Genomic DNA, 24,351 nt, shown 5'->3' with positions numbered 1-24,351 from the left:
TTCCCTATGTGCCAGATCCTGTGTTAGGTTCAGAGAGTGGTAGACAAGAGAAATAACGACCCTGCTCTCATGGAATTCATAATGTAGAGACAATCAGCAGGCAAAGAAAAAACAGAAAAAGTTTGATAGTGGTATGATGGAAAAAACAAAACAAAACAAAAATAAACCAAAATAGAACGAGACATAGCAAGGACTGGGGCAGGAGTGGAGTAAGGTGGGCTGCCTTAGGGTGGGTCAAAGAAGACTCTTCTGAGGAGAAGCCAGCCATGAGAAGACCTGGGGGAACTGTATACCAGAAAGAGGGAATAGCATATGCAAAGGTCCTGAGGTGAGATGATTCTGGCATATTAGAGGGACATAGAGAAGTGTAGTGAGGATGAGGTTGAGTAGGTAAGGGGGGCAGGAGACAGGGGAAGTAGGAAAGGTGGGCATAGCCAGACGGTCTGGGGGCCTAGAGCTACGGGAAGGAGTTTGGATTTTATTTTGAGTGCGGTGAAAGCCATTGGGGGGATTTAAGGAGGAGAATGTCAGGATCTGATTTCCATTTTAAAAAGATCACTTGGACTGCTGCGTTGAGAATTGACTACAGAGGATGTGTTCTTTGTGGCTGTGTTTTAAATGCCAGGCCAATATTCTTTTTATCAGGGAGGGCAATCTTGAGGCCCTTGTTTTCCAGCAGCGAAGATGGGGTTGAGGATGTGTTTGTCCAAGAATTGTCTCTAATCAATGGTCTGCTTCTACAGGCAGGCACACCCAGGGGACAACATATTGGTGCCCAGCTCATAGCTGGGGTTTCAGAGAGGACTCAGTCTATGAACCAGGGAAACTAAAAATCCGTTCTCAACCAATGAAGTGTCTGTGATGTGTGTGTGTTTTCTTTCTAGGTGTGCTTCACCCTAAGATAAAACAGTCTCTCTCTCTTTTTTTTTCCCCCACTTTTGAAAGTTGGTTGCATTCTACACATACTTTAGCCTCCAGAGGAGAGATTTATTTTGTCATGTCTGGCTGCCATTTGAAAGGCAAACCTTGGATACAAGAAAAGCTACAGTCTTCTTCCTCCCCGGAGCATCCCCCTTTCCTGACCAACCCCCCCGCCCCCCACACCCCCATTATTTACTGGAAGGAATCATCCTTTTTCCCTCCTGTCTCCAGTCTCTTGTCCTTGGCGGCCCCTTGACTTCGACCCTGAGTTGTGTATGTCATCAGAACACCCAGTGGCAGCTCGGAAATCATGGCCAGGTTCAATATAAATTCCGTCTTGCTTAGGCAGCTTTGCATAATAAGTCCCTGAAAAGTCTTCACCGGAGTAGATGCCGGAAAAGGGATTTATTGGGTCTAGCAGGCCTGAACATCAGACTGCATGGCAGTTAAGTCATGAGAGGAGTTTCAGGGTTCAAATTCTTCATCTGACTTGGCTTTCGTGAAGCAATACCCTGGCCCCCAAGGTGCCTTTCCGGCGATGTGTTGAAGGTCAGAGTTATTGCTAGAGTGACCACTCAGAGAATGTCAGGATCTTCTCCATACATTTGCCTTAAAGCAGGCCTCACGGTTGTTTTGTTAGGGATGAGGGCTTCTGTGGGACTAGCCTGCAACAGGGCAGTGCTGCTGGGTTGATCCACACCAGCTGCCAGAGAAAAAATTTCAGGAGCAAACCCAGCTGAGTTAAAGTCAGTTAACTGGGCTCTCCTGCTCTGCCCTTAGAACATGGCCAAAGAACATCACAAGGCTCTCTTGTTCTTCCCTTTGCTTTGGAGGTTGGTGAGCCATCATTAGGCCAGTGAGTCTCATATTTCTCAGAATCACCGGAAGGGGGGGGGGTGTCTGTCAAAAATACGGATGTCTGGATCACATGCCAGACCTCCAGAATCAGGATTTCACAGCCTCCCCCACCCCCACTAGTTCTGACACAAACCAAAGTTTGAAAGCCACTCCCTAGAAGATTCTTCTGGAGAGTGAGGTGATGGCATTCTTGATAAGCACCAAAGGCTCATTTCCTGCACCAGCCGAGGAAGAGTTCATCCTCTTGGGGTGGTCTGTTGACAGCCCAGTGTTCAGGGAGCTTGTGAAGTTCAGAGAAGGGGGAGATGAGTTCTTTGTCTTGCAGAGAGGCGTGAATATCATAGATGGAGAAATGAAAATCTTGAGAGCTGAGGTGATTTTTTCTTTTCATGAGATGAATGGGAAAATTCAGTAAGATTTGAACCTGTAGGATATCTGTTTTCAGTTGCCTAAGCCTGGGCTCTGGAGAAGCCAGATAACTTCAGGCTCACCTCATTTGCATATGGAGAAAGAATGTCCCAAGTATCTCTCAGCTGTGAAGCTTCCATTAGGATGGCCTGACATTTCTTTTTTTTTTTAATCTTATTTTTTATTTTTAAAAAATGTACATCCAAATTAGTTAGCATATAGTGCAACAATGATTTCAGGAGTAGATTCCTTAGTGCCCTTACCCATTTAGCCCATTCCCCCTCCCATAAACCCTCCTGTAATCCTCAGTTTGTTCTCCATATTTATGAGTCTCTTCTGTTTTGTCCCCCTCCCTGTTTTTATATTAGTTTTGTTTCCCTTCCCTTATGTTCATCTGTTTTGGCACTTAAAGTCCTCATATGAGTGAAGTCATATGATTTTTGTCTTTGACTAATTTCACTTAGCATAATACCCTCCAGTTCCATCCACGTAGTTGCAAATGGCAAGATTTCATTCTTTTTGATTGCCAAGTAATACTCCATTGTGTGTATATACATACACACACACACACACACACACACACACATTACAATAATACTCCATTGTGTGTGTGTGTGTGTGTGTATATATATATATATATATATATATATATATGTATATATATAACGTGTGTGTGTGTATATATATATATATATATATATATATATATATATATATATATAATATACCACATCTTCTTTATCCATTCATCCGTGGATGGACATTTGGGCTCTTTCCATACTTTGGCTGTTGTTGATAGTGCTGTTATAAACATGGGGGTGCATGTGTCCCTTCAAAACAGCACACCTGTATCCCTTGGATAAATGCCTAGTAGTGCAATTGCTGGGTCGTAGGGAGGCTGCACCAGCTTGTATTCCCAAGGATGGCCTGACATTTCAGTCAAGGCTTATCACACGCTTCTGCAGTCCCAGTACTGTGCTTGGTTGGGTAACATGGAAATATATAACTCTTAGTTCCTGTCTTCAAGAGTCTTATGATCTAGTTGGGTGGAGAGACATAAGGGGGATGGTACGGACTGGCCAAACATGGCTGAGACTCAGGGAGCCCTGAGAGGGCAGACAGCAAACACTGTTGGCAGGGGTCACTGGGGAGGCTTCCTGGAAGAGGCAGGCCTTCAGCCAGCCCTTGAACAGATTAAGATTAGCCAGGCTAGGGGCAAGAGACAAGAATTATAGGTGGGAGGAAAGACCTGAGTAAAGTATTTTGTTGGGGTCCAGGGGTAGGGCTGTCTGATTCATATATACAAGAAGGTCAGGTGAGGATTCATTCATTCATTCATTCATCATTCAACCCAACATGGCAAGCTCTGTGTTGGGCTTGGGGATAGAGCAGCAAATGAGTCAGGCGCTGTTTCTGTTCTTGGGTAGGCTTTGGACTGCTGGGGTCATCATGCAATGGCTACTCAGCTCTCCTGGTTGCCTGAGGTTTTGGGACAGAGGCTTGGGTTGGCACTTGCCAGCCTCAAAGACACTGCAGCAGTGAGTGTGGCGTGTGTATGTCGTGTGGAGGGCATCAGCCGGCTGAAGAAGATGGTGTGTCACACAGGGGCAGAAGATGCTGCTCTTTGGGGGAAGGAGAAGGGAACCACCATTGATGAAAGGCATTTCCCTCTGTGCGTCAGACGTTTTCTGTCATTTAGTTCTCTCACAGACCTGAAGTAGGCGTTGTGGTTAAGTAGAGCTGAGGCTTGGGGAGGGTAACTGACTTGGTCTGAGGTTGTAGCCAGTCAGCCATGGAGCTGGATTCAGATCTGCCTGATTCCAAGTCTCTGTTCTTTCTGTTCCACTCCAATCCCTCGGCTCTCCAAGGGCCCTGTCATCCTCCAGAGGAGTTTGGGCACCAGTGGGAGCCATTTTGGCTTCCATCCTGAGGAATGCAAGACAAAAAACTGAGCTCCAGGGATATCCCTTTTTGTCAGGACGGGTGGGAGAAGAGCTGCAGTGATTATAGTCGGGGGCTGCTGCAATGGCCCAGGAGCCCAGGGACGATGACTCAATGGGAGTGGTTGCAGACATTCTCTCAACATTTTTTGGAAGTTGTGAGTAGACAGCCATGCAATCGAAATCACCAACGTATACGTGCAACAAACTCTGAAGACTGAAGATATAAACATCTACCATAGGTATATGAGTTGTTGTTGAAAGCAATTCATCTGTGTGCTGGGCTCTGTGCTGGACACTGGGGATAAGTCAGGAAAACAGCGGGCTTGCAGGGTTACCGGGTTACACTGCCCCAGGGGGTGCCGTTCACACTGAAGTTTACATGAATGGTGCCCCTGGGCAGGTGGCTACGTGCAGTGGCCCCGCAGATGGTCTCTGCCCTCAGAGACTTTACAGTCTTGTAAAGAAGACAAATATTAAACATTGAATGGAATTGAAACTAACGTTATGAATAGTATTATTATTGCCATCTTTGTTGGGAGAGGGCAGAATGAGGGAAGAAGAGGACTGAAATCTTGCTCTCACCACTCTCTGCAGGCCTTTCCTATTTTATTTTATTAGTTGTTTGTTTTTTTTTTTTTAACGTTTATTCATTTTTGAGAGACAGAGACAGAGCGCAAGTGGGGGAGGGGCAGAGAGAGAGGGAGACACAGAATCTGAAACAGGTTCCAGGTTCTGAGCTGTCTGCACAGAACCTGACCTGGGGCTCAAACTCGTGAACCGTGGGATCAATGACCTGAGCCGAAGTCGGACGCTTAACTGACTGAGCCCCCCAGGGGTTCCAGGCCTTTCCTCTTTTAAATATCAGAAACACTGCCTTAGCTTGGGCTGCTAGAGCAGGATGCCATAGACTGAGTGGCTTAAACAACAGATAGTTATTTTCCACAGTTCTGGAGGCCGGGAAGTCTGAGATAAGGGTGTATTCTTGCTGCGTGCTCACATGGCAGAGAGAGAAAGAGGAAGAGAGAGGTCTTTCTCCTGTCCCTTCTTATATAGGGGCACTAATCCTATCATGAGGACGCTGTCCTCACGACCTAATTACCTCCCCAAGGCCCTGTATCCAGATACTAGAACACTGTGTGTGTGTGTGTGTGTGTGTGTGTGTGTGTGTGTGTGTGGAGGGGGGGTGGGTGTTAGGGCTTCAACACATAGATTTCAGGGGAAACAGTTCAGTCCGCAGTAAACCCTAACCCTGGCTTTCTTTGAAGGGCAGCTTTAGGAAGAGTGTAACTAACTCTGAGGAAAATGAAAAGGTTCCTCCACCTTGCCAAATATTGCCCCCTGCTTGCTAGTTATAAAATGCTATGTAAATGGGAACCGGCTTTCTGCGGTGCAGTTAGAGTTAAATAGATTTAAATGCAAACAGGAGGAAGTTAGCCTATCGGTGTAGATGCGTCTTAAAGTGTATTTGTGGGTGGTGGTGGCAGTGTGGGCAGCTGGGTGAGACAGCAGGAAGTCCAGGTGCCCACAGAGAACAGGAGGGGCCGGTGGGGGGAAGGAGGGGCCAGAAATCCTGCCACAGGCTAGGGCTTCTTGTTATCTCTGCTTATCTCTGTTTATGTGCACAAATAGCAATGATGGGCCAAGGTCCTGTTTTTACTGTCAAAGGGGACTGGTGGACGGCATCGGGGATGGAAAGAAGGGTGACACCCTGAGAAATGCAAGAACCCAGTGCCAGATGGGATGAAGGAAAGGGGAAGGCCAAGGACACCTTGCTAGGGAGAGAAGAGCAGTGTTCTCTCACTGCCGTCTCCCCACACACCCTCCCAACCCAGAAGAATGGCGACTCTGGGGAGGGAGCAGGCTTCTGGCAGGAGATGAGGAATGTGCTTTTGGACACGTGTTTGGGGTATGACAGGACACCAGTTCTTGGGTCAGAACACAGGAGCAGAGGGACAGTGAAGAGGGAGGGGCCCCAGGTGTCTGAGTTGGACGGTTGGACTTAGGAGTCAGCTCAGGACAGTGGACACGGAATCTAAGAGAACGGGTACGGTCTTGAGAGAGAGAGACAAAGGTGGAGGCATGAGGAAGAAAAGGAGCAGAGGGTCTGTGATGGGCTCTGAAAATCACACTTGGAGCCTGGTTGACAGTTATTTTGGAGAAGTCTTATTTTGACCCCTCTGAATCCTGATTGGTTCCCTGGAATCCGGTTTTCCACAGATATGCTCAAGGAGGGTCACTGGAAAGCTCTGAGAGCTGAAGCTCCCTCACTCCAGATGTGATCGCTAAGGGATCTCCCCCCTCCCAGCGGCCCCCAGAACTGGGCAGTCAGCACTCCTTCAAGCCATAGGCCATGGGGGGCTCCTGCTCTGGCGGAGAGCCTAGCAATTTGTTCCTCTTGCCTTTCCTGCGTCTGATTGCGGCCTTGGGTAGCCCGAAGTAGGCTGTTGATGAGAACATCATTCTATTCTGCCTTGTGCCAGCTTCTTCCAGCCCAAGACATCTATCATCCCGTGGCAATCCAGCCCCCTTGGTTTGATGCAGACAGGTGATGGCTGAGGCTGGGCTGTGCCTGACCCAGCCTGGGGCACGCTCCACAAAATGAGTCATTCCCTGCCAGCCTTTCCCTGCTCCCTCTGCCCCTCACAACTTGAATGCAAATGTCACCCCTGGGATCCTATCATCGAGGGATTTTTTTTTTTTTTTAAAGAAATCCCATATTGAAAAGGACATTTGTCCTCTCTCCTGTTTAAATTGCTTTCCACGGGTTAGGGAGACCTGGCCATCGATTTTCTTCTAGAGAGCAGAACGAGCCCTGTGAAGATTTTGGCTAATTAACTTTTGGAGAGGCACTGCTTGAATTTATCAAAAAGGTTGAAGTCTCTCTTCTCCTCCCACATCTTGAAAAAGGCTTTAAACTTTTGTTTCCAAATCTCTGCCAATGCCTGGACTGTTTAAAAGTGAGTTCCCTGGAGACAGCGGCAGAGAGGGTGTTAGATGTCACATTTTTTCAGGTCCAGCCTGTAATACAGTTGTTCCAGTCCGAAGAAGGTTTTTTTTTTTTTCTGTTTACATAAGAGAGGTATCGTTCACACCAAGATTACATTTAAAAATACACATTCCCCCCCAGCATGCCTGTTACTAATAGCATTGCATGTTACGGAAAGTGGAAAATATTTAAGATGAAATTAATTTTCACCCAGCGCACCACTTTGTTTGACTTTCTCGTTCCATTTGGTGTGGGGCACGGACTTGGCCAAACTCACTTTCCCTTCCAGCAACTTCATTTCCTTGTTCCTCTCTTTGGGGTTGGAGTTGTCGGAAGCCAGTAATGAGCGTATCGGGAAAAGTCCAATTTGAGATCCCTCTGCAGTTTCCTTTTCTGTTGGCTTCCAGAGTTTGTTTTGAAAACGGAAACCTTCCTGTCGCCAGCTGATGAGTTGTAGCGTGCCATCTTCTTTTTCTTATGGCTTCTCCTACAGCAGAATTTTTGGAGTTGGGATAGTTAACATCTATTTTGGCCATCTGTCAAAAGATCGTGGGAAACCAGATTACTGTTTCTCACATCGGACACCTCTCTGTTATGTGTTCTTGTCAGTTCTCATTAACCGATTGCTGTTGCTCATCAACTGGTTGGTTGGTTGCTGTTTCATGAAGAAGCTGGAGCATCTAGGACACTCTGGACAGGCTGTGTGTCATCTTACCTGGGCTGAGCTGCCTGTGAAGGTTCTGGCGCACTGGACTATGTCGCCTTAGCAGTGGAGGCATTTAAGCTGGGGGGACACAGATGTGAACGCTTTGTAGGAAATGGTTCTTTATTTTTGATCAATCTCATGATCCTTGTTACCATCTTTGATTACATCAGCTCATGTTCTGTTTTATAGCATTTTAATGGGCTTCCACCCCCCCCCCCCAATTCATTTCCAGCTGTGTGGCTATTATAATTTGATTACAGTTTGGTTTTGCAACTGCTAGGATACTTTCTGAGCACATTATGCCTTCCTTGTGAAACTGAAGATGTTCAGAGGGGGAAAAGGAGCAAGGGGACTTTTTTTTTTTAGGAGTTATGTCAATAAGTAATTTCCAAGAGATGCCTCAGAAGCTTCAATGGTCGTATCTTCCCAGAATAAGAAATTTGCTTTAAACTCTTGGTGGACTCTGACCCACTGACTTTTTTGAAAAACACTATAGAAAAATCCCTCTAAAATTTTGCTTTCTTTAGTCCCTAAATATTTTTGTTAAGAAATATACTATTCTCGGGGCGCCTGGGTGGCGCAGTCGGTTAAGCGTCCGACTTCAGCCAGGTCACGAGCTCACGGTCCGTGAGTTCGAGCCCCGCGTCAGGCTCTGGGCTGACAGCTCGGAGCCTGGAGCCTCTTTCCGATTCTGTGTCTCCCTCTCTCTCTGCCCCTCCCCCGTTCATGCTCTGTCTCTCTCTGTCCCAAAAAAAAAAAAAAAAAAAAAAAAAAAAAACAAAAAAAAAAAAAAAAGAAAAAAAAAAGAAATATACTATTCTCAACTTAGAGACTTTCTCACCCCGATTTTGGCCTCTTCAAATCTATGCAGAACCAAAACAAAGGGACATTCATAATGTTGCTTCAAAATGAGCTACCTGGTTCTCCCTTCTGGCCCTGTAATCCCTCTGGCTCCCCCCTTCCTGCCTTTCCCTCCCCTCCCCACAAAGAAATATAAGTCTACCTGGCACAGGTTATGTTATTACATTTGTATTTCCTTGAGCCATTTATTAACCTCCCACATGTGCCTGTCTTTGATTTGGTAGGTATTTGATCTCACTGATTTTTTTTTTTTTTTTTTTTTTTTTTTGCTCAGTTTACCAATGTTATATTTCTGGTCTTTGAAAAGGGTATTATCTTAAAATTAGCAGCATCACCACATGTCCAAGGATACTAAAGATTCAATAACATAAAATTTGCTGGGCTTAGATCACCACTCCAACAAACCAGAAAGGTCTTTCTCTTTGTGTTTTAGATTTCAGGGATTGAATTATCTTGACTTCAAAACGCAACTATTATAAATCCTTCCTTTACTTTCAGTTAGGAAGTTATTTTTTCTTTATTTTTCTATTTTTATTTTCTTTATTTTTTATTTTCTTTATTATTTATTTAAAAAAAATTTTTATGTTTATTTATTTTTAAGAATGAGAGAGACAGAGAGTGAGCATGGGAGGGGAAGAGAGAGAGGGAGACACAGAATCTGAAGCAGGCTTCAGGCTCCAAGCTGTCAGCACAGAGCCTGTTGCGGGGCTCGAACTTACAGAACATGAGATCATGACCTGAGCTGAAGTCGGACGTCTATCCGACTGAACCACCCAGGCGCCCCAGAAGTTATTTTTTAAGTGTGTGGTTTTAAAACACTGGTTCGTCCCCCTTTTCGCCTCCTTTCCCCATGACAGCTTTACTTTTATGGGATATTTCCTCTGTCCTGCTAGTCTGTGTTTATGTGGGGTGTTTCTCTCCGATTGCAATGGAAATCTGTGCATCCATGCTTTGGGGTTTGGGTTCACTCTATAGAGTGCCTTTGCTGGCAATTACTGAGAACAAAGTGTGGTTAATGTAGGATCTTAATAAGGGGGCTCTAGAAGCCTGAGGTCCTGGTAGATCGATCTCATGTAGAAGATTGTTCTAGAACCACCTCTAGAGGTGGGACCTCATGCTTCCTGGAGTGGGAACTTGTTACTTTTACTAGTGGTTTATCTAGGGGCCCTCGGCTCTTGGTTACAGGGGATTCTAAATTCCCTGGTGATTTTGGCATGGGATATAGAACCTGGTTGAGACCTGACACCAAGTTGGATTCCTCCCCTCCCTTGGTACTCATTGCCTTGGTCTCCAGATACGCAAAATCTTCCCAGGGAGGTAGGTGGGTACCATCACTTATCCTCTGGGTGTGTTTCTGTTTTCCCTGGCCTCATTCCTCCTCTGTCTCTCTCCCCTCCTGATAGACTCGGGGACCAGTTCTACAAGGAGGCCATCGAGCACTGCCGAAGCTATAACTCGAGGCTGTGCGCGGAGCGCAGCGTGCGTCTCCCTTTCCTGGACTCGCAGACTGGTGTGGCCCAGAACAACTGCTACATCTGGATGGAGAAGAGGCACCGTGGCCCAGGTAAGCCACGCCACCCTGGACATGTTCTGGCTTCCAGTCTGGAGGGAGGGAGGACCAGCCATTGGGAATCTCCACAGTGATGCTGGGGAAAGGCAAGCTGTACAGCAGGCTGGGATACTCTCATGAAACTCCACTGATTTATAGCTCTAGACACATGTCCCAAGGATGATGGAGGGGAGGGGCAATGGAGCCTTGTTGGCAGGGGTGGGGGGGAGGGGGACAGAGTGAAACAACTCAGGATTTAGCCCCCAAAAGGGAAGGTTGAGGGCATGGCATCCATCTCATCCTTTGCCCTTTCTGTAGTTCAGTGGTTATTAGCTGGAAATCTGTAGTCAGATCTGGGTTTGAGGCTTGGCTTTATCATCAAACCAAGATCTCTCCCTTAGGTTCCACACCTGCGAAATGGGAGTAATAATAGCTTTCACTTTAGAATTTTGTCAGGATTGCATGGAAATATTCAGAAAAAAATGTATGAGTCAGCACCTAGTAACTATGTGCTCCCAAAATGCTGGCTATTATCGTTGATATTCCTACCATTATTATCATGACACTAGTCTTCTAGGCTCCAGAGAACACCATAAAGACCAACAGGTGGAGATTAGGGAGGCAACCAAAGGAATGCAGTTTTCTGGCTCTCTATGGGTCTATTTTAGAAAGTTTTTATGATGAAAGATTTCAAACCCGTACAAAAGTGGAGAGAATAGTAAAATGAATGTCCATGTATTTATCACCCAGTGTCAACAATGATCAACTCATGGCCCGTCTTGTTTCATTTATACTCACCTCCCACTTTCCTCCTTGACCCTAGGTTATTTGGAAGCAAATCCAAGGCAACATGTTATTTCATCTGTAAATTTTTCAGTATGTATCTCTAAATGGTAAGGACATAAGCAGACATGCCCACTATGGCTATCAAAGCTCCAAGGTAGCAATTAGACCTTAACAGAATCACATATTGGTTCAACATTTATTTCCCCCTGGTAGTTGAAATCAGAATCCAAAGAGGAATCCTGTGTTGCAATTGGCTGAGGTATTTCTTAAGTCTCTTTAAATCTGTAGGTCTTGGCGTGTGTTTGTCTGTCTGTCTCTCTTTCTCTCCCCCTTGCATGTTGTTTATGGAAGAAACTGAGTTGTTTGCGCTGTAGGGTTTCCAGAGTCCAGATTTTCTGATTGCATCCCCATGGTGTTATTCTTGGGAATTGGTTGTTAAGACTAGAGACCTGAGCAGATTCAGGTTCAGCTTTTTGGGGCAAGAACAACTCCTAAGTGGTGGTGTGTTATTTCCATCAGGAGGCTCATGGTATCTGGTTATCTCTCTTCTATTAAAAATTTTTTAAAAAATGTTTATTTCTTTTTGAGAGAGAGAGAGAGAGAGAGAGAGAGAGAGAGAGAGCGCGAGCGAGCAGGGGAGGGGCAGAGAGAAAGGGAGATACAGAATCCGAAGCAGGCTCCAGGCTCTGCGCTGTCAGCACAGAGCCTGACACAGGGCTCGAACTCAAGAACCGTGAGATCATGACCTGAGCTGAAGTCCGATGCCTAAGCAACTGAGTCACCCAGGCACCCTAAGTTACCTCTCTTTTATTGATGTTAGCAGCCCTTGATGGTAGTTGCCTAGATCCTTTATTCTGTTAAGGGCTGCAAAAAACGTGACATTTAATTCAAGGCTGTCACTAATTTTTCATTTATTAGCTCTGTAACCTCTATAAAGTGAAATATCTCCTCATTAAAATTTTGGTTATTGTGAGGTATAGTTCACATATGACAGGCAGGATAAATAATTTTGCCCCTTTATTTATCAGTTTATTTTATTTTATTTTTCATCATTATAAGTATACTCTAAACTCCATCTCTTATTTCACCCCTCTCCCTTCCACCCAACCTCCCCTTTGCTAACCATCAGTTTGTTCTCTATAGTTGAGACTCTGTTTTTTGGTTTCCCTCTCTCTCTCTTTTTCTTTGTTTGTTTATTTCTTAAATTTCACATGAGTGAGATCATATGATATTTGTCTTTCTCTGACTAACTTATTTTGCTTGGCATTATACTCTCCAGCTCTATCCATGTTGTTGCAAATGGGAAGATTTCATTCTTTTTTTATGGCTGAATAATATTCCATTGTGTATATATACCACAACATCTGTACTCATTCACCTACGGATGGACCCTTGGGCTGCTTCCGTAATTTGACTATTGTAAATAATGTATTCACCAGTTTTCAAAATAAAGAGTTGGTTCCCTAATATTTACCAAAAGTGATTAATAAAGTTACTATTTTGTTGAGTGCCATCATGATTTCACAGATTTAAACACCATGGATACATTTTAACCCATTGGAGCTATTATTCTTATTGATGCTTAAATTGTCCCATCTTTGGCCCATAGGGGTTTGGGCCAGTGCTGGTGTTCTGAAAGAACCCCAGTAGTTTCTGATGGCTTCCTTGGTATCCTAATATTAAGACAAATGTTTTAGGCTTATTTTGTACATTTCCTGCCCAGACCTGGAATTAGCTATTTCTATAAGAAATCCTGTTGCCTTTCTGTAGGAAATGTTATTTGAAGACCATAATCTGATGGTGCTTATTGTTCCTAGGTTGGTTGTTGTTTCTAGGAGTTTTCAGTGAGTGGATCTAAGAAATATGATTTCTTTTTTTTTTTTTAAGAGAAAATACATTATGAACTTATATTTCCCATTCAATTCAATTTTACACAGTTTTTCTGAACTGTCTTAATTGTCTCTCCTTTCTCCAACTCTAAAAAAATCCTGGCTCTTAGTGATGCTGACATAATTATTTATTTGCTTCCCCCTGCCCCCCACATACATATGAGTATCAAATAAAATTAGACTTCCAACGATACAATTACTGAACATATTTAAGGTTTTTCTTCTTCTTCTTCTTCTTTTATTTTTTTGCAATTCTTTTTGTCCTTAGGGCATTGCCTATTAAGGATGTAGAGTGAAATTACTGTGTTTTAAGGTCACTTGAAATACTTCCTCTGAGTGGTTGTGCCACTAACTGAATACACAGTTGGATTTGTTTCATTTTGCTTTCACTTATTAGGTATTATTTTTTTCAAATTTCATATAATTTGTTTGTATTTTTAAAATTAGTTTTTATTTTGAAATAATTACAGATCCACAGGAAGTTGCACACATAGTACAGAGGAATCCCCCAAATCCTCCACCCAATTTCTCCCAGTGGATACATCTTATGTAATCAGAGCACAATCTGGAAAGCAGACAGTTGACATTGGTAAAATGTGTGTGTGTAGTTCTATGCCATTTTACCACATATAGATTTGTGGAACCACCACTATAATCAAGATATAAAACTATTCCATCACCACAAAGCTCTCCCTCATACTACCCCCTTATAATCATACTCACCAGCCCCTCTCATTATTTCAATACCTTTACCCTCCCCCATGTATAACACAATGTCTTAAACATTTCCTCTGCACACATTGAAAAACCATATCAGTATTACAATTTTTGCTTCACTCCTGAAACGAATATTATACTACAGGTTAACTAACTAGAATTTAAAAAAAAAAAAACCTGAAATAAAAAATTTTTTTTTGCTTCAACTATCAAACTATTAACTTAGAAAACTTAAGTGTCTATTATATTTACTCATATTTTTACTCTTTAATTGTTCCTTTTTCCTTCTTGATGTTCCAAGATGCCTTCTTTTATAATTTCTTTCTGATTAAGTATTTCTTTAGCCATTCTTTTAAAGTAGGTCTACTGGTAACAACTTCTCATAAGTTTTCTTTCTTCTGGGAATGCCTAGATTTTTTCCTTCATTCCTAAAGGATATTTTTGCTGGATATAAAGTTCTGGGTTGATAAATCCTTTTATTTTAGCAATTAAAAAATGTTTTGCATCTCTTTTTGGTGTGTGATGAGGTTTGTGATGAGACATTTGCTGTCATTGTTTTCCTTTATAAGTGAGGTGTTGGGGAACCTGAGTGGTTCAGTTGGTTGAGCATCTGACTTTGGTTCAGGTCATGATCTTGTGGTTCATGAGTTTGAGTCCCACATCAGGCTTACTGCTGTCAGCACAGAGCCTGCTTCAGGTCCTCTGTCCTACTGTCTCTCTGCCCCTTCCTTGCTTGCTGTCTCTCTCTCAAAAATAAACACTCGTAAGTGAGGTGTCATTTCTCTCTCACTACTTTCAAGACTTTTTTTTGTCTTTAGTTTTCAAAAATCTGATTTTGATATGTTTTGATGTGGATTTGTTTGGGTTTACCTGTTTTGGAATTCACTCAGCTTCTGGAACCTGTAGGTTTATATCTTTTGCCAACTTTAGGAAAATTTCAGCTATTATTTTTTTTGAATACATGTTCAGCCCCACTCTCTTTCCCTTATCCTTCTGGGACTCTACTAACACAAATTTTAGATTTTTTGCTATAGCCCATACGTCCCTCAGGCTCTGGGTCTTTCTGTTTGTTTGTTTGTTTTTGTTTTTGTTTTTGTTTTTTCTCTCTGTTGCTCAGATTGGGTTATTTTTATGTTTCTGTCTTCCAGTTCACTACTTCTTTCTTCTAATCTCTGCATTTGTTGTGTTGTTTATTGTGTTTTGAACTTTTACAATTTCTGTTTGGTTCTTCTTTATATCTTCCATTTCCTTGCTGAGACTTTGTATTTTTTCATTTTTTCAAGTATTCGTGATTATTTGTTGAAACATGTTTATGATGCCTCCTTCAAAATCCTTGTCAGATAATTCTAATATTTGCATTGATATCTATTGTCTTTTTTTTCTCATTCAAATTGAGATTTTCCTGGTTCTTCATATGAATGATTTTGATTGACTCCTGGACATTTTGGCCATGATGTTATGAGACTCTATATGTTATTTGGTAAAATGCTCAAATCTTTTATCCATTTAAAAATTGTTTTTTTTTTTTTAAATTGAAATTTATTTGACATACGTCATTGTGGAAATTTAAGGTGTACAACATGTTAAATTTATACATTTATATATCGTAATATGATTGCCATTGTAGTGATAATTACAGGCTCTATCATATTTATAATAATCCTTTTTTTAGTGGTTGGAATAATTGAGTTCTAGTCTCTTAGAAAGTTTGGTGATTATAATACAGTATTGTTGTCTATGTTCACCATCATATGTATTAGATCTCTAGGGGAATTGTTTTTGTATTGTTAAATTTTGATAGTCCTTTATATATTCTAGATTCAAGATGTTTATTTGATATATACTTTGCAAATATTTTCTCCCAGTTTTTGGCTTATATTTTCATTATCTTTTTTTTTTTTAAGTTTATTTATTTTTAGAGAGAGTGAGAGAGAGCAAGAGTTGGGGAGGGATAGAGAGGGAGAGACAATACAAAGCAGGCTCCATGCTGTCAGTGCAGAGCCCAATGAGGGGCTTGAACTCACAAACCATGAGATCATGACCTGAGCTGAAATCGAGAGTCTGACACTTAACTGACTGAGACACCCTGGTGCCCCTATTTCATTATCTTAATAGTGTCTTTCAAAGAGCAGACATTTTATACTTTGAGTAAGTCCAATTTATCAATTTGTTATTTAATGAATTGAGATTTTGTTGTTGTATGTAAGAAATTGTTGCTTAATCCAATGTCAAGTAATGTATTTTTTTTTCCTAGAAGTTTAATAATTATAGGTTTTATACTTAGGTCTATGATCCATTTTGAATTAATTTTAAAATATGGTTTGAGGTACAGATTAAAGTTTATATTTTTGCAGATAGAAATCCAATTGTTCCAGCATAATTTGTTGAAAAGATTAGCCTTTCTCAACTGAATTGCTTTTGTACCTTTGTCAAAAATTAAATGTTCACATGTATGTAGTTCTATTTCTGGATGTTCAATTTTGTTTCATTGGTTTATCTGTTTTCACACTAATATCATACTGTCTTGATTCTTGTATTTTTGCAATGCATTTTGAAATCAAGTAGTGTTAGTCCTCTAATCTGTTTTTCTTTTTCTAAGTTATTTTGGCTATTTTAGTCCTTTGAATTTCCATATGAATTTTATAGTCTGTCCAGTTTTACAAAAACTCTGCTGGGATTTTGATTGGGATTATGTGGAATCTATGGATCAATTTTGTGGAAAATTAACAACTCTCAATACTGAGTCTTCCAATCCCTAAATATAATATCTCTCCATTTGTTATCTTTAATTTTTCCCATTGATGATTTTTAGTTTTTTGTGTACAGATATTTCACACTTTTTTCAAATTTATCTCTAAGTACTTAACATTTTTGATATTATTGTAAATGGATTTTTTAAAAATTTAGTTTCTCATTATTCTTCATTAGTTTACAGAAATACAGAAATATATATCTTCATTCTGTATCCTCAAACTTTGTTTTACTCATTTATTCTAATAGCTTTCTGTAGATGCTACAGCATTTCAGCGTTTTCTACAGTTGATTGTTGTTAGTGAAAAAGAAAACTTTTCTTTCCTTTTTTTTTAAAGTTTATTTATTTATTTTGAGAGAGAAGGGGAGAGAGAGAGAGAGCGGGAGAGGGTCAGAGAGAGGGAGAGAGACTCCTAAGCAGGCTTTACGCTGTTAGTGCAGAGCCCGATACAGGGCTCAACCTCACGAACAGTGAGATCATGACCTGGGCCACAGTCAAGAGTTGGGTGCTTAACTGACTAAGCCACCCAGGTGTCCCAACTTTTCTTGTCAGTATGGATGACTTTTATTTATTTTACTCATCTGTTGCACTGAGTAGAATGGCCACTGTAATATTAAGAAAAAGTGGTTAGAGTGGACATCCTTATGATATTCCTGATCTTAAGGAAAAAACATTCATTTTTTTCATTTTTAAATATGATGTTAGCTGTGGGCATTTTGTAGTTGCTTTTTATTAGCAACTTCCTTCTAGCTTGAGAATTTTAGATCAGGAACTGATGTTGGATTTTATTAGCTGATTTTTCTGAGTCTATTGAGATGATCATGTGATTTTTCTTTTGTGGTTTGTTAACATGAGGAGTTACGTTGATTGATATTTGAATGTTAAGCTAACATTGCAATCTGAGGATAAACCCCACTTTGTCATGATATAGTATCCTTTTTATATATCATCAGATTCACTTTGCTAAAGTTTTATTAGAGGTTTTACATCCATGTTTATGAGCAATATTTGTCTATAGTTTTCTTTCCTTGTTGTGTTTGTGTCCGGTTTGGTCTCAGGGTGAGGTTGACCTCTTATAATGAGTTGGGAAGTATTCCTTCCTTTTCAGTTTTCTGGAAGAGTTTATGCAGAATTGGTATTTTTTCCTTAAATGTTTTGTAGCATTTACCAGTGAATTTCTCTGGGCCTGGCAATTTCTTTGTAGGAACATTTTTAACTACAAATTTGATTTCTTTAATAGATACTCAGGTTATTCATTTCATATTGAGTGAATCTTGGTAGTATGTAACTTCAAGGACTTTTTCCATTTCAGCTAAGTTGGTCAAAATTGGTTGCACAAAGTTGTTTATAACATTGGTGCATTATCCTTTTAATATCTGTAGAATCTTGTGACATATTCTCTTCTATTTTTTTATTGGCAATTTGAATTTTCTTTTTCACCTGATCAGTCTGCCTGGAGGCTTATAAATTTTATTGATATCAAAGAAATAGCTTGTGATATAATATTTTTTCCTTTTTTCCCTATTTTATGGTTTCTGTGTTGATATTTATTTTTCTTTTCTTTTTCTTACTTTGGATTTAATTTGCTTTTCTATTTCTTCTATTATTTCTTAAGGTAGAAATTGAGGTCATTGATTTGAGACTTCTCTTCTTTTTCTCCTATAAGTGTTTTCTAATATAGTTTATCCCCAAATATAAGTACTGTTTTAGCCTCATTTCACCAATGTTTGTATTGTATTTTCACTGTCATTCAAATAAAAGTATTTTCTAATTTGTCTTTTGAGTTCTTCTTTTACCTATGGATTATTTAGGAGTATGTTATTTCCAAACATTTGGGGGATTTTCCAAATGTATGCCTGTTACTTGTTTCTAATTCTATATAGTCAGAAAATACTTTGTATGACTTGAATCCTTTAAAATTTACTGAGACTTATATGGTTCAGAATATGGCCTATCTTGGATAAATTTTCTCTTTGGCCTGGAAAAGAATGTGTATTTTCTTGTTGGTGGTTGGAATGTTCTAGAAATATCAATTAAGTCAAGTTGGTTGATAGTATTGCTCAAATCTTCATCATTACTAATTTTTCCATTTATTTTTTCTATGAATTATCAAGAGAGAGAATTGAAATTTCTGACTATAATTGTGAATTTGCCTATTTATCTTTACAATTTTATTAGCTCTTGCTTCATATGTTTTGAAGCTGTGTTATTAAGGGCATACACATTTAAGATTGTTATGTCCTCTTGGTAAATTGATCCATTATCATTATGTAATGACTTTATCTCTACTAATATTCTTTACTATGAAATCTGCTTCCTGTGACATTAATGTAACCACTCCAGCTTTCTTTTGATTAATATCATCATTGTGTATCTTTCTCCATTCCTTTACTTTTACATATTTGGATTTGATGTTAAAAGTAGGTATTTTTTGTAGGCACATATAGTTGTGTCTTGCTTTTTAAATGCAATCTGACAGTGTGTTTTTAAAATTGAGGTATTTAGACTATTTACATTTAATGTGATTATTATTATAATTAGGTTTAAACCCATCATTTTGCTATGTGTTTCCTATTTATCCATCTGTTTGTTCCCTTTTCCCTCATTTTCTTCCTTTTGGGGGTTAAATTTTTTATGATTCGATTTTATTTCCTTTGTTGGCTTAATAACTCTTTGTTTTGTTACTTTGGTGATTGCTTAATGTTTGTAGTCTGCATCTTTAATTACAGTTTGCTTTCAGGTGATATTTTACTACTTCATGAATAGTATAAAAACTCTACAACAGTATCCAGTAAACAGAATAATGCCATCCACAAAGACATCCAGACCTGGAACCATAGAAATGCTACCTGACATGGCAAAAGGAATTTTGCTGATGTGATTAAGTTAAGGACCTTTAGATGGGGAGATTATTATTATCGCTTCTCGGCCTTTTGGCTAAGATCAAGTGTAGATGGGGAGATTATTATAATTCAGATGGTCTCAATGTAATCATAAGTCCTTTATAAAGGGAAGGAAGCAGGTCAGAGTCAGAGCAGGAGGTGTGACAACAGAGGTCAAAGTGATGCCATTGAGGAAGAAGCCATAAATGAGCCAAAGGATGTGGGTGGCCTCTAGAAGCCAGAGAAGGCAAAAAAGTAGATTCTCCTCCAGAATCTCCAAAAGGAATGAAACCTTGCTGAAACCTTGGTTTTAGCTAAGTGAGACTGATTTTAGACTTCTGACCTCTAGAATTGTGAGGCAGCAAATTCATGTTGTGTTAAACCTCTGAGTTTGTGGCACTTCATTATAGCAGCAATAGGAAACTGATACAAGTATACTTTCATCTTTCCCCTATTTACCTTTGTGCAATTGGTGTCATATATTTTATTTTTACATATGGTATAAACCTTTTAGTACATTGTCATTATCTTTGTTTAGTTAATCATCTTACAATTTTTTTTAAATGTTTATTTATTTTTGAGAGAGAGAGAGAGAGAGAGAGAGAGAGAGACAGAGTGTGGGCAGGGGAGGGGCAGAGAGAGAGGGAGACACAGAATCTGAAGCAGGCTTCAGGCTCTGAGCTGTCAGCACAGAGCCTGATGAGGTGCTTGAACTCACAGACCATGAGATCATGATATAAGTCGAAGTTGGATGCTTAACTGACTGAGCCAGACAGGCACCCTTAGTTAATCATCTTTTAAAGAGTTTTCAAGAATAAGAAAAAAAAATCTTACATAATTACTCATGTACTAAACCATTCCTGATGCTTTTCATTTGATAGTATATATCCATATTTAGATCTGGTATCACTTTCCTTCTGCCTAAAGGACTTCCTTTAATATTTCTTGTAGTGTGGGTCTACTGATGATTAATTCTTTCAACTTATGTATATATTGGAATATCTTTAGTTTGCTTAGTTTTTTGAGAGAGATTTTTGCAGAATATAGATTTTAGGTCGACAAGTTTTTTTTCCCTTTCAGTCCTGTAATGATATTGAACCACTGTTTTTTTTTTTTTTTTTGCATGCATTGTTTCTGATGAGAAATCACTCTTATCTTTGGTCCTCTCTATATAATATGGCTCCCTTCTCTGGCTACTTTTAATATTTTACCTTTCACTTTTTTTCCTTCTGAGTGGCTACAAAGACTTTATGAAATTATTAAAAATTTTGACATTTAAATATTCACATGTGTGTATTAAATGGCTATATAGAATATCACTCTTTTTTGGGCAGTTTGATTATGATGTGCTTTGTTACAGTTTTATTCATGTTTCTTGTGCTTAGTTTTATTGAGCTTCTTGGATCTGCATGTTTGTGATTTTCATCAAATTTTGAAAATTTCTAGCCATTATTTCTACAAATATTTTTTCTTCCCCTTCTCCTCTTTGGGGACTCCAAGTACACATATTATTAGGTTGTTTGAAGTTTTCCCACAGCTCCTTATGCTGTTCTTCTAAAAAGTTCTTTTTCCCAGGGGTTTCATTTGGGGTAGTTTCTGTTGTTGCATTTTCAAGTGCACTAATTTTTTCTTCTGCAGTATCTAATCTGACATTAATCCCATTCAGTATTTTTTATCTCACACATTGTAGTTTTCATTTCTAGATGTTAAATTTGAATCTTTAGAAGAATCAATTTTTTTTACTTCACTTTTGAACATATGGAATACAAATGATAACTGTCTTAATGTTCTTGCTGCTAATTATAATGTCAGTTTCAATTCTGGGTTGGTTTTAATTGGTTGGTTCCCCTGCACCCCTCATTATAGGTCATATATTTCTGCTTCTATATATATGCTTTGTAATTTTGGATTGGATGCCAGACATCATGAATTTTACCTTGTAGGTGCTGTATATATTACTTATTCCTATAACTATTCTAGAGCTTTATTTTGGGACAGTTAAGTTACTTGGAAACAGTGTGTGATCTTTAGGTGATACTGGAGCAGTGCTTAGTCTAGGGCTAATAATTTCCTGTCAGAGAGGTAAGACCCTTTTCTGTACTCTACCCAGTACTCCATGAATCATGAGGCTTTCCTAACATGCTGGTGGGAACAGACTGTTCCCAGCCCCTTTGCACACCAGGCACTCATATCTGTTCCTACTGGCTGGTTCTTTCCTCAACATTGAACAGTTTCTTCATAAGCACTGATTAATACGGAGCTGAATACTCTAAGGGGGTCTCTGTGGACCTCCGAAGTGCTTTTTCTGTGTAACGCTCTTCTTTTACAATTCTGTTTCTTGAATTCTAGTCACCTTGGTCTCCTCAGACTCTCATCTCTTTCTTTTCACTCAGTCTCAGAAAGTCTGTTGGTTTCCATCCATGTTTCTCTTCCCTGTGCTGCAATCTGGAAGCTCTCTTGAGGTAGTAAGCTGGGGCAGTCCTAGGGCTTATCTTGTTCATGTCCCGACAGCTGGGCACGTTCAAGGTGGTATGGCTGTAGACTTACCTTGTTCATTTCCAGTGCTTCAGGCATCACTGTCCTCCATTTCTTGATGTCCTGTGTCTTGAGAACTTTTATTTCATATTTTATCTGTCTTTTGGTTTCTTGTAAAAGAGTAAATATGATCCTTGATACTCCCATCTAGCCAGAAGCAGATGTTTGCTTTTTTAATTTAACCATATGAAATATTCACATGGTTCTAAAGTCATATCTATAAAGCATGGTATGGTCAGAGAATGTCTTGTTCTGTCTCTGGCCCTTTCCTGTTTCTATAGGCAACTTCCTCCTCTTCTCCTTGTTACTAATACTTTGTTTTTGCTCTCTGTAAGTTTCTACTAAGCCTTTGGTTTATCTTTCCACTAAAAGAAAAACCATATGTGAACACACAACATATATATTTATGTACATATGTATATGGGTATATCCCCATTTGTTGGATAAATTATAGTATATGATACACACTATTCTCCACCTTGTTTTTTTCACTTAATAGTGTACTCCATTGTAGTGTGTACTTCCCTCCCTCTATGTGTCAATTGCTTCATAATAGTCCATTGTGTGCATATGTTATGGTTTATTCAATCAGTTTCCTATGATGGACATTGGATTATTTCCAGGCTTTTTCTAGCATTAAAAATGCTACAACGAATACATATTTTTATATTTTTGCATATTAATCTGTGATACAGATTCCCAGAAGTGGAATTGCTGGGTCAAAGGGCAAGTACATATGCACTTTTGCTAGATATGCCAAATTTCCCTCCATAGGGTTGAACTATTTTGCATTCTTATCAGTGGTGGATGAGATTGGTAGGCATATTTCTGACAACACAAAAATTTCAATAGCACCATAGACTGCTTCATGGAAGGGTGAGGACTAGAATTATTGAAACAAAGGCCATGGTGGAGGCTCTTGTCAGGGATATTGGGGACGCAATTCTTGTATCAGTTAAGAGTTAGACCCAATAACATGTAAGCTCACATTATAATGTGATTATTCTTGAAAAATTTTTTTCTGATGAATTTAGAAAGTATGTAGTGGTTGTTTTTCTGATTTTCCATACATTTTATGTGCCTCTCGATGATGCTTTTATATTATTAGGATGCATTTCTCCATGAGCAATTTTACTTGGTGATATGGAAGTAGAGGGAAAATAAATTCCACAAGAAATGTCTTGATGGGGGTGGGTGGGAGGGCTGGGGGATATTTTCCTGATAGTTTTAGTGTGGGGAGCTTCTTTCTCAAGGGAAGGACTTTGGATTTCAACCCTACTGTGTGTGGATCAGTAATGGGATGGCTTGGTGAGGTTAGGTTAGTGGAGAGGTCTTGAATGTGGGCTGTGGACTAGATTACCCTTTGAATTGTGTGACCCTGTGCTAGTTACTTAAGCACTGTTAGCCTCACTGTCCTTGTCCTTTAAATGTCTCATAGGGTAGTTGTTATGGTAAGTAACAGTGAGTGTGAGATACTAGCCTAGGACAGAGTAAGAGCTCAGTAAATGTTGGCTTTGTTACTGTGTCGGTTTTTGAGTGTGATGGTACCAGTGAGGGGCTTGGGAACCCCTGAGCCAGAAGGGGCTGGCAGCATCCTGGATTTGAGGCTTACCTCACCAGTCTTGGCCCATGGGACATTAGAATTGAATAGTAGAGAGGGAGAGAAGCTCATGGAGAAGAAGGGGCAGGGTTCTGGGAGAGGATGGTTGGGGAGCTGGATAGAGAGCTGTGCTGAGTGCTAGGGTATGGTGCCTAGTGCCCAGGACTCCAGGCTATCGGGGAGAAGAAAAGACACTGTGGCCTGGGATGATTCAAGGGGCTTCACTGAACAGGTGGTCCACAAAGTCAGGACAACTTTTAAATAAGCCAAGGACCAGGAAATATTATGGGTCTAAGTGCTTACGAAATACATCTTGTCTACTCCTCAAGCCCTACCTAGGGACTTATTACTCATCCCTCCAGTTCTGTAGATGTGGTCCAATTGGTGTTTTCAATCACAAACATCAGTGGAACACCTGTTATGTCCTGGGCCCTGGGAATATAAATATGAGTAAGAGTTGATCTAGTGCAAAGTTCCTTATGTAGGAGTTTTTCAAACTGCAATTGCCTTGGTGTATTTCTGATATTCTGGTTTAGTAGGATTGGACCGGAGCCCAGGCACCAGTCCTTTTCAATAAATACTTATACAGTTCTGATGCCCAGTTTTGATGAAGAACCCCTGACTTGTGTCATTATCTCTTTATAAATATGGAGGCTGTTGGTGACCCATTGTGGAGGCACCTGTGGGAGCAGCATTCAGAGGAGCTCTTTAATGGCAGTGATGGTCTGAAGAGCAGCCTGCTGTTCCATCCCTTTCCTGTCCAGTAGGGGGTAGGCAAGGGGGAGATGAAAAAGGGAAGCAGTATTTGGATTCTTAATTTGGAGCCTTAAATCCTGTTACCACAATCTGAGTGGGTGTGACCACTGCCTCTTCTCTCTAACTCCCATGCCCTCTAGTTCCTTGGCCTCTCAGTTGGCTGTCCTTCAAACCCAAGTGGGTGGATGGGATGGATGGCTTG

General features: G+C 40.2%; 1 protein-coding gene across 10 annotated transcripts in view; it reads left to right on the top strand.

Moving 5' to 3' along the window:
- DPF3 (double PHD fingers 3) overlaps positions 1 to 24,351 on the top strand; it is a 303,761-nt gene that overhangs the window by 138,452 nt on the left and 140,958 nt on the right. For all 10 annotated transcript variants that reach the window (XR_009605553.3, XM_060617356.3, XM_060617353.3 and 7 more), the window contains one exon: positions 10,087 to 10,247. Coding sequence is in view for 9 of the 10 variants with exons in the window: in XM_060617353.3 (XP_060473336.2) it covers positions 10,087 to 10,247 (161 nt within the window). In the remaining variant the exon portion in view is untranslated. The remainder of the gene's footprint in view (positions 1 to 10,086; positions 10,248 to 24,351) is intronic.

This window comes from Panthera onca, chromosome B3 (assembly GCF_046562875.1).
Source record: "Panthera onca isolate mPanOnc1 chromosome B3, mPanOnc1 haplotype 2, whole genome shotgun sequence".
Taxonomy (NCBI): domain Eukaryota; kingdom Metazoa; phylum Chordata; class Mammalia; order Carnivora; family Felidae; genus Panthera; species Panthera onca.
This window is presented reverse-complemented; position numbering and strand designations above follow the sequence as displayed.